At 35.0% G+C, this 10,044-nt stretch overlaps 1 protein-coding gene across 1 annotated transcript; it reads left to right on the top strand.

The window, feature by feature from the left end:
- Positions 1 to 3,230: 3,230 nt before the first annotated feature.
- On the top strand, positions 3,231 to 9,644 carry LOC113704782 (zinc finger CCCH domain-containing protein 14-like). The gene is made up of 3 exons (XM_072054657.1): positions 3,231 to 3,524; positions 4,899 to 4,959; positions 8,637 to 9,644. Exons 1-3 carry the CDS (start codon positions 3,437 to 3,439, stop codon positions 9,394 to 9,396), a joined length of 909 nt encoding a protein of 302 aa, XP_071910758.1. The 5' UTR covers positions 3,231 to 3,436; the 3' UTR covers positions 9,397 to 9,644.
- The last annotated feature ends 400 nt before the right edge of the window (positions 9,645 to 10,044 follow it).

Here is a 10,044-nt window from a genome sequence, read left to right as displayed (position 1 = left end):
GTAGGTATGAAGAGGCCATCTTTTCTAATATCTAGTGACTTAATTACAGATTAAAACGATAGGGTTTCTTGTTGAAAGCGATTCTTTTTCTCCCCTGGAAAGTTTAGAGTCTTTTTTGAACCAAAAAAAAAAAGCAATATTTTCAAAAAATAAATAAATAACGAAATAAGTGAATGATGAAAAGTGCAAGAGGGGAAAAAATCAAGATCTGTTTAATTTTTGGCTGCTATTCGTTTGAAATTGGGCTATCGTTGTTTTAAGGCTTTAAGTTCATAGTTCTTGCCATTGGTTTCTCGTTTGACTTGTAGTTCAAACATGGTGCATTGGCAATAACACGAGTGTAATTTTTAAGAATAATAGTGTGACATTGTTTGTGATGTAATGCATGTAAAACAAAATAGTTGAATGGAAACAAATTTTAAAAAACATGGTTACAAACCAAAACAGAAATTCCAAAAAATGAACTGTACAAGTTTGCCAAAGTTTCAATTCGCTATACTTCTGTCCCTTGCAATTTCTGTGCGAAAATTTTGAAACTTACTTCATCTATGTTTTGCTGAAATCGCAAAAGGATAAAATGAGAACGTTGTCATCATTTTGGAAAATCTAAGAAAGTACATCAAATATTTCTCACAGAACTAAATGATGGAATTAACCAATACAAATATTGGCACAAGTGTATCTAAGCAGGGGTGCAAACGAGTCCAGTCGAATCGAATTTTATACTAATCGAGTCGAGTCTCAACTTAATTTTATGAAACTTGAATTCGAGCTCGAACTCGACGAGTTTAAAATGTCAAGATTGAGCTCGAGTTAGAGCTTAAAAAAATAAAAAAATAATAATTATTTTATTTTAAAAATTATTTTATTTTTTAAAAATGAATAAAATAATAATTTTTCTTAACAAATAATAAAATATTAGGAATATATATGTAATTTTACTATTAAAATGAAAAATAATATATATATAATCGAGTTCACGAGCTACTTGCGAGTTAACGAGTTTAATAATTTTTACTCAAATTCGAGTTCGAGTTCAACTTCATCAACTTGAACTCAACTCGATCTCGATATTGATCAAGCTCGATTTTTGAACTTTTCTTATCATTTGTTGTTTTCTTGGAAAGAAGAGAAGGGAGAGTGCCAACTAGTTGCAGCTCAATTGCGCGTGAACTTATTAATAGGGATGTGCAACTAATTCGAATTCAATAATTTGGAACTTTGAATTCAGAATTTTTCAAAATTTTGGCAGCAGAATTACCGACTGAATTTGATTTTGAATTCACTAGTTCCAAATTCGAATTCAATTATGAATTTGGTAAATTCTGAATTCACCAAATTTGAAAATCTTTTTTCCTTTTTTTTTCCTTTTTTTGTTAGATGTATTGTTATATAATATAAATTTTATGTTACATATATTATAAAAAATATTATTACATATATAAATATATAGTAATATATATTATAAAATGAAATCAAAATAAAAAATTTCGATTTCTATTTCCAGTTTCGAATTATGAATACGAAATCGAAAATTTGGATTACAAAAACTCCGTTACCGAATATAATTCGAAATCGAAAATTTCGATTTCAAAAACTCCGTTACCGAATATGAACCACATTTGCACAATTCAAAATTGGAAATTCCAAATTACCGATTTGGAAAATTTCGAATTCAATTTGAATTCGATTGATAAATCGGAACTTTTTGATTTTGCACACTCCTACTTATTGAGTTCTACTGTCAACTAAAGTGCCGTTTAGGTGATTTGTACGAATCACTATAGTTGGCTAATGCGTTGTAATATGTTTTCACATTAGCATGGGATGAGTTTACATTGTCTTAGGCTAATAGTTAAGGTTGAAATCTCGGGATTTAGAAATTTTAGGATTCAAGTCTCCCTTCCCTTGTGCCCTTCTCGAATCCTATTCCTTTCCTGCTAGACAAAAATTTAAAAAACAAAAAAAGGCTGAGCTTATTCTCTTTATAAATGTCACCTTCTAAATATCAAATACATACATACATACATTCTAAATATCAAATACATACATACATACATACAAACAGGCAAATGTGATAGAACTTCATGATTTCTGTTTTTGATTTTTTATTCACAAATACACATACACATGAAAATATATTTTGTGAATAAAAAAAACAGAAATTATGAAGTTCTATTACATTTACCCTATATTGTCAAAATCTCAAACGCCCTCCCTCCTGCAAAAAAAAAAAAAACCATAAAAAATAACCCACTTTTCCTCTTCCTCAATTTCCAATGTGTGTATTTGGATCGAGGTAGAGGTGCTATCGAACCGAGTCGAGCTCGAGTAGCACCATATTTGAGCTCGAGCTCGATCAAAATTTGTGCTACTCGAGCTCGATCGAGTAAAAAAATTTGGGCTCGAGCTCGAGTCGATGAAATAAAACTAAACTCGAGCTCGACTCGTTTGAGCTCGAGTAAGCTCGAGTAAATATCAAGCCCGAGCTACTCGAGCTCGAGCTCGAGTTTTGAAATAAATCTATAATTTTTTTAAAAATATATAATATAAATAAAATATGAAAACTCGATTAAGCTCGACGAGCACTCGAGTACTTATTTCTTGAGTTCGAACTCGACTCGTTAAATTTAACGAGTAGCTCGAGCTCGAGTCAAGCTTTTGATTAAACTGCTTGCGAGCTACTCGCGAGCAGCTTGACTTGCTAGCACCCCTAGATCGAGGTAGTATTTGAAATAATTGTTATAGCACTTTTTGTGATATATTATATGTAAAATAAAATGATAATTAGAAATATAAAAATGTGAATTAAAAAATGAATTTATGATGCAAGAAAATATTATATTTGGATTCTTATTTTTAGGAGTTTTTATAGAAAATGTGACATAACAATTTGATATATATGAGATAAAAAAATTAAAAAAATATATTCATGAAAAACATAAAAAATATTTTGCGAAAACTATCAATCCAAGGCTATCCAAACAGGCTTGCCAAAAAAAATGAAAAATGAAAAGCATTGCGAGGCAGACGAGCGCAGGCTTGAGTCCTTGACCCTACGTTCCCAAACCAAAGCATTGACGTAATTATTAAGGTACTCGACTGCCCTATGGTAACAATTTATTACGGCACGTGAAAACACTCGCTTACAATTACGTCACCCAGAATTTACTTTACTTTGCTTTCTCGATGTCCTTCTCTCTCACGCACAACACACACTAGACAGCTCTATAACTGCCAAAATCCACTGCTCCTTCACTTCCTTTTCCGTCACCGCTTTTTCTCTACCTCTCTCTCTCTCTCTCTCTCTATCCTCTTCTCGAACCCTAGGCAAAAAATTAGGGCTTTTTTCTGCTTGCGAATTTCAAGGGTTTTCCATTTGAGAATTCCTCGAAACAGTGAAATTCTTTGCTAAAAGGTTCGTTTTTGGAATATTATGGAGTTTGGAGGCGCTCGGAAAAGAGGAAGGCCCGACGGCGGCGCAGCCACCAACGGCAATGGCGGCATTAAGAAATCGAAACAAGGTTTGGTTGCTTCCTTGTTCTGTCTTCCTTAAACTTGTACTTTGCTTTGTATATATTATTGATTGTCGAATCTAGGTTTTATTTTTGGTTTCTTTTACTATCTACATGCATGTGTATGTGTGTTATATTTTTAAGCGCGTCATTGTTTGTTTGAGATTTTTGTGGAATTGCAACAAAATCTCTGCGGTGTAAATCCTTTATGTCGGTTTTTAGGAGTACATTTATATCGTCTTTGTTCCTAGGGTTTTTTTTTCTTTTTTTTTTTTTCATTTTTTCTAACTTTTGTGTGTATTGCCTATTCGAGTTTTAGCCTGTAGTCCGCGTCTTTGTTTTTTTCTCTCCTTTACCTTTTTTCTTAAAAAAATAAAGTTCCCCAATTAATGGTAAATTGGTTTTGCTCTCCAAGAATAAGAATCTTTGCCATTTTGAAAGGTTCAAGTCTTGGAATATTTGATAAGATTGATTGGGTTAATCTCTTTATTTCTGTTTCAGGAGTAAGAAAGCATGTAAAGTTTTATTCTTTTTACTATACGTTTTATTTTTTGGGGTTTTGTGTTTTCAGATACTTAGTATGAAAACAGGAAAGAATTTATCTGCAATTTTTGATGAGTACTGTTGTCAGAGTAAAGCAAATACCAAATAAACTTGGCATACATAAAACTCAGCAAGCATAATGGAAGAATTTTGCTTCAAATTTCTGATTAAAGGAAAACAATACAAGTTTTTGTGCCTATATGCTACTTTTTAGTTGAAGGAAAATAATATCCTCCATTATTTTGTGTGAGTTCTTTAGGGTGTTTGTTACTTGCTATACATTGAAGTGAAAAAGCTAAGAAGAAAAAGAAATTCATGTTAAATAGGAGAATATAGATGTGTTTATGGCTGTACACTTCTCTCCCACTTTAGTTAAGCTTATATAAGAAAATATTGAGTGTGCTTGGATTGGCATTATTTGCAACACATTATTTGCATGCATCACATGCGCATTTTTCAATCAATATATTATTATTTTGATTACATTTCATTAAGATTTTGGAATGCAGAATACTAGTTTTTCTCTTTGCCTTCAAAGTGAACATGGAAACGATGTTGAAGTAAACTTAATACTTTAAGTCTTGAGGTTCAAGTCGATGTGTAAAAGGATCGTTCAAGAATATTGAAAGGGCCTGTTTGAAGCATAAGGAGCATAATCTAATTATCAATGGTTTTTTACATTATTTAATTAATTATGTACATCTTTACTATGAATAATGCAAGTACGGTGTAGTTATGATGACAAGAAATGTTATTCAGAGTTTGAGCTATATCGCAAAATTTTAAGATTAATAACTCATTGGAAGTTTAACTTTGAAAAACGATAATTTGCTGTAACAGAAACGGAGTCCTTTTCATCCGGTATAGGAAGCAAATCGAAGCCATGCACAAAGTTTTTCAGGTTCTAATCTTAACTCACTTAAACTAAATATTAAAATGCAGTATTATGTTTGCTGGTGTGTATAAGCTGCAAGCCCAAGAATTATGCATACTGTCACTAATTTAAATTTTGGTGTTTGACTAATGAATTGGGTATTTGAAGTTTTGATACAGGAATACTTGTTTAACCAATATTGATCTGTGAGTGGAATTGGCTGGGTAGCGAGTAATTTGAACTAGCCACTTGCTCGGTTATATAACTCAAAAGTTGATCAGTTGATGAACTCTGTCTGCCGTCTCCCACATAACTAAGTTGATTATTGTCGAACTCTCCTTGGAAAATGCAGAGTTTATGCAATGGAATTTGGCTAAGCGATTGACACTAAATATGGATACAGGTCACCATTTTTATAACAAGTCAATAGCCATTAGTGAATGAGTATGGTGTTTGGTTGGTAAATGAATTACCAGCCATCTATTCAACTTGGTAACAGCTATTGAGTGTGACATCTTAATCATTCTGATGCTGGAAAATGCAGAGTATGCAGTGGAATTTGGCTAAGCGATCGACACTAAATTTGGATACAGGTCACTGGTTTTATAATAGGCCAATTGCCATTAGTGAATGAGAATGGTGCTGGGTTTGTAAATGAATAACCAGCCATCTATTCAACTTGGTAACAGCTATCGAGTGTGACATATTAATCATTCTGATGCTGTCATTATTTTGCATTGTTTTCTTTGTTGTTGCTACCTTAGGGGTAGAGCTATTTGGCTAGGAATTTCTGTGGATTTTGCTGCTTTTTGTCATTTTCGTTTTAAGTTTCGAATAGGCCGGCTTCCTACATGCTTTGCTATAAATCTTGATTCAGATGTGCACAGATTGGTTGGTTTGCATGATGCAAATGCTACCTTTTTTTTTAAATGTAAGATAGGGTATGTATAGGCCTAGTTGGACCTTGCAATGGTTATGGCCTTTTTAAGCCTTAGAGCAGTGAGTGGTAACTTATTGGACAATTATGTTCTGGTAGCTCACTTAAATTGGCTTATTATATATTGTTCTCCAACTAGTACTTTCATGTAGATTTGGCACAAGTTGATCTACATATATTTTCTCTTTCTCCTCTTTTTCCTTGTCCACCTCCTGCCCTCTTTTGTTTCTGTTAGTAAGTTTTTTCTTTTTCCTGTCAAGATGATGATTTGGACTGATGCTTTACCTCTTTCTCTATATGGTACTTGTGATAAGAATGAATTTTTGAGCACATACTGAGTAAAACATCATATCTTGCTTTGCTATTTGGAGAGATATCATATGTAAATTTGGGCAGACCTTTGATGTTTGACTGTCTTTGGAAGATTTACTTCAATGGAACTGTGTTGTTTGATCAAGTCAATATTTACAGGCTGGATTTTGTGCTTACTTTGATGTGCTGAGACTCGAGCTTGTCTTCCTTTAGTGGGAAACTTGAATGCTTTATGATGTCAAAGTGTTTATATCCCATTGTCTACATATTCATTGAATCTTTGTATACCTGGAATCATGACTCTGTAATTTACTCACAAAGAAACTTTAGCTTGCTCTTTGACAAAATTAGCTTGTAGAAATCTGAAGTTTGAATATGGCTTTCTCATTAGCATGCATCGCATTAAACTCATCCCAGGCATTACATTATGGGAAAATCATATGTGGTGTAGGACACATGGAGATTGGCCAATATCTCACTACAGTCTTAATTTTCTTCCAAATAATTGAAAGACTATGGGACTTCAATGGATTAATTTGCAACAACTGCTTTTTTTTTCTCCTTTTGGCATGCTAAATTTGGTTTGGTATGGCAGGTTGTCCTACAAGTTCTGGTTCTTGATTGTATTTATGCTCATTTTAGAGGTACAGACTGACAGAGAAGACACAGGAAGATTTGGAGGGTTCAGGTTGGGGATTATAGACAGGAGATCAAAGAGACCTTCTTGTGAAAAATCATTTGCTGGTGTTGGTGTTACTGAATATGACTCAGTGGCAGCCGCTGAGCAGTTGGACTGAGAAATCATGTGGAGGTTGGGAGATTGACTGAGAGTAATTGAAGAGCGGATAGGATTCCCAGTCTTTTTCCCTTTTTTTTTCTCTGGTTGGTTGGGTCCGGGGGTGCTCTAAAGAGGTGAATGAGAAAATAGATTTAGGTTTTGGGTCTGATCGCATGAAGATAATAGATGTCTATGTGATTAAAGATTATGTATATTAGGTTAATAGTACCTTAAGTGCATATAATAACTCAGTCATGATGTTTGATCAATTTTTACCAGGCAACTTTTATTTTCTTTTTGGCTCCCTCAACCCCTGGTTTTGTCTGCATCCTGCTGCTTTTCAGCAGTTCGATACTAGAACCAGGAAATTCTTTTCCTTGGACAAGAAGTGAATTAAAGAGCATATTATCCTAGATGAGGCCATATCTGTGTTAGGGATCTGGAACAGGTTTTCAAACTGTAAAGCGGATTATAGATCTGGGTCCTTTTGTTCTAGCTTTTCCACTCTCAAGTTGCTATTTATTCTTTGTCTGTCCAGATTTCTGTGTCATTGCTGAGAATTTGATTGCCTATCGTGCTTATTTATCTCATTTATTGGTTGCAATGAGAACGTCAGTTCAAACTTAATATGGGAGCTTTTATTCGCTTGGAAAGCAAATGGCCTCTTACTAGCTTGCATATATTTTATGCTCGATTGTTCATTTCTTTTGTGATTAATATGTTATTTTTGGATGCATATTAACGTGTATGCTGTTGGTAAATCATTCAATGACTTATCTTGTGGTGAATGGGTCCTGTTACCAATCTAATGTTTAGTTTGACAAATGGAATTGTGATTTTCAGATTTTGTTATCCCTCATTGTAATCCAGTGTACTCGAAAGTTGTGTATATTATCCTGCTAGGTAGTTTGTGTTTTCTTCTAATTGGCAATTGCCTAAACTTCTTTGCTCGTTAGTGGCATTTGATGTAATTTTGAGAGATTGCCTGTTGGGTAGCATTTGTAAGAGATCTCACTTTGCACGGTGTCTTATGAGAACTTTTGCCCTTGTAATTTTGAGGCCTCATGTCACTTTTTTCTTTCTTAGGTCCTTTTGGCCAAAGTGTCTACACCATCAATTATGCTGTGGTTAAATTTGTTTTGCCATGCTGTTATCATAGATTGCCTACTTGCTTTCACTATGTGCCAAGACATTAAGGAAGTTGTTGCACAGCTAGATGTCATGTATTGGCAATAGTTGCTCTCTTTTAACTTCAGGAGCCTAAAGGACGGCTGTTTGACCGACTTGTTACCTCGATTTTGTATTTTGTTTACTTGTTTCCTCGATTTTGTATTTTGTTTTACTTGTGAAGATATAATATTGCATCTACACACACATTGTTGAGTTTGGAACCTCCTGTGGATTTCGGGTACAACAATTTGCCTTATCAATTATCCTGTACTGTAATTGAACTCTTTTGTAGTCTTGATATGGGAAAGTGCAGGAGCTGGCTGTGTATAGTGGAAATAGCAAGATCATATATTTCATCCACCTATTTTCATCCCTAAGCTCACTTGCATTTATTTATATACAAATCCAGTTTATGGCTCTGGCATCACGTGACTGTCCAAGTATCACTTTTGCTAGATGGAAAGTATATATCATTTCTCTAATTCTTTCCTTTGAAATCGTATGCAGCACCTCGGGGTGTCAATTTGGTGAAGGATGCCACTTCTTGCATTACGTACCTGGTGGCATTAAAGCTGTGACACAAATCCTTGGCAGCAATCCGGCTCTTCCAGCAGCTTCCAGAAATCCTGTGGTCCCACCATCATTTCCAGATGGATCATCTCCTCCAGCTGTTAAAACTCGTCTCTGCAACAAATACAACACAGCTGAAGGGTGTAAATTTGGAGATAAATGCCATTTTGCTCATGGTGCGTGGGAGCTCGGCAAGCCTACTGCTCCTGTACATGAAGATCCTCGTGCTACAGGACCACTCCCTGGTAGGTTTGGTGGCAGAATGGAGTCAACCCCTCCGGACTTTGGAGCTGCAGGGAGCTTTGGAGCCTCTGCTACAGCTAAGATAAGTGTGGATGCTTCTCTTGCTGGAGCAATTATTGGGAAAGGTGGTGTGAATTCAAAACACATTTGTCGCACTACGGGAGCAAAACTTGCCATAAGGGACCATGATTCAGACCCTAACTCGAAGAACATTGAGCTTGAGGGTACATTCGATCAGATAAAGCTGGCAACTCAGATGGTGCGCGAGCTTATTGCCAATGTAAGTTCAGCTGCACGGCCTCCTCTGAAAAACCATGGGGGCCCTAAAGGCTCAGCTCCTGCTAGCAACTTCAAAACCAAACTCTGTGAGAACTTTGCCAAGGGATCTTGTACTTTTGGGGATAGGTGTCACTTTGCACATGGAGAAGAAGAATTGCGGTCATCTGGGATATGAATATAAATTCTGTAATTCCCCCCCTGCCAGCCTTTGGGGGCAATCTTGCTATCATGGGGACGAAGATGTTGCTTCCTAGCTTTGAGTTTTGTGTATTCAGATTTAGATGATATGAGAGTTACTCTGGCTTTTTTGACTTCTAGTTTAGACATTTTTCGTAACTTTTTGTCTGGTTTCATGGTTGCACATTATCATGGTTTCTGAACCTTTAGTAGTGCATATTATGGAGCAATTCACCTGTTAAATTCTCCGGTTTTTATCTTCCTGGTGACCTGTGGTTTGTTTTCCTCCTCCTTTCTTTTTTTTTTTTTGTTTGGTTTTTTTTTTTATTATTAAACTTGCTTCATTATCCTTTTATCATTCTTTATTGCCCTTTTTATTGCAAGATAATTCCAACTATCCCCTTTCTATCCCACGAAAAGTTATTAATTCACTAAATACTACCTCGTCTTATGTAGGTTTTTTTTTACCCCTTCTTATAATATTTGCACTGCGACCTCTGGAGCAAACCTCATCTATTGTGTTTGTGTATTGTTATATTTACCCCTTAGTTCAATATGCAGTTGACAAATACAACTTTTTTAAAGGGGAGGATAATTCTGTCTTTATAATTATTGCCCAGGAAAATGATTATCAACCGCTATACCA

Source organism: Coffea arabica, chromosome 1c (genome assembly GCF_036785885.1).
Source record: "Coffea arabica cultivar ET-39 chromosome 1c, Coffea Arabica ET-39 HiFi, whole genome shotgun sequence".
In the NCBI taxonomy this organism is placed as follows: domain Eukaryota; kingdom Viridiplantae; phylum Streptophyta; class Magnoliopsida; order Gentianales; family Rubiaceae; genus Coffea; species Coffea arabica.
This window is presented reverse-complemented; position numbering and strand designations above follow the sequence as displayed.

Coding starts and splice junctions, on each gene's coding strand:
- LOC113704782 (XM_072054657.1), top strand. CDS start 3,437: ATGGAGTTTGGAGGCGCTCGGAAAAGAGGAAGGCCCGACGGCGGCGCA. Junction 3,525..4,898: donor CATTAAGAAATCGAAACAAG/GTTTGGTTGCTT, acceptor TTGCTGTAACAG/AAACGGAGTCCTTTTCATCC. Junction 4,960..8,636: donor CCATGCACAAAGTTTTTCAG/GTTCTAATCTTA, acceptor AATCGTATGCAG/CACCTCGGGGTGTCAATTTG.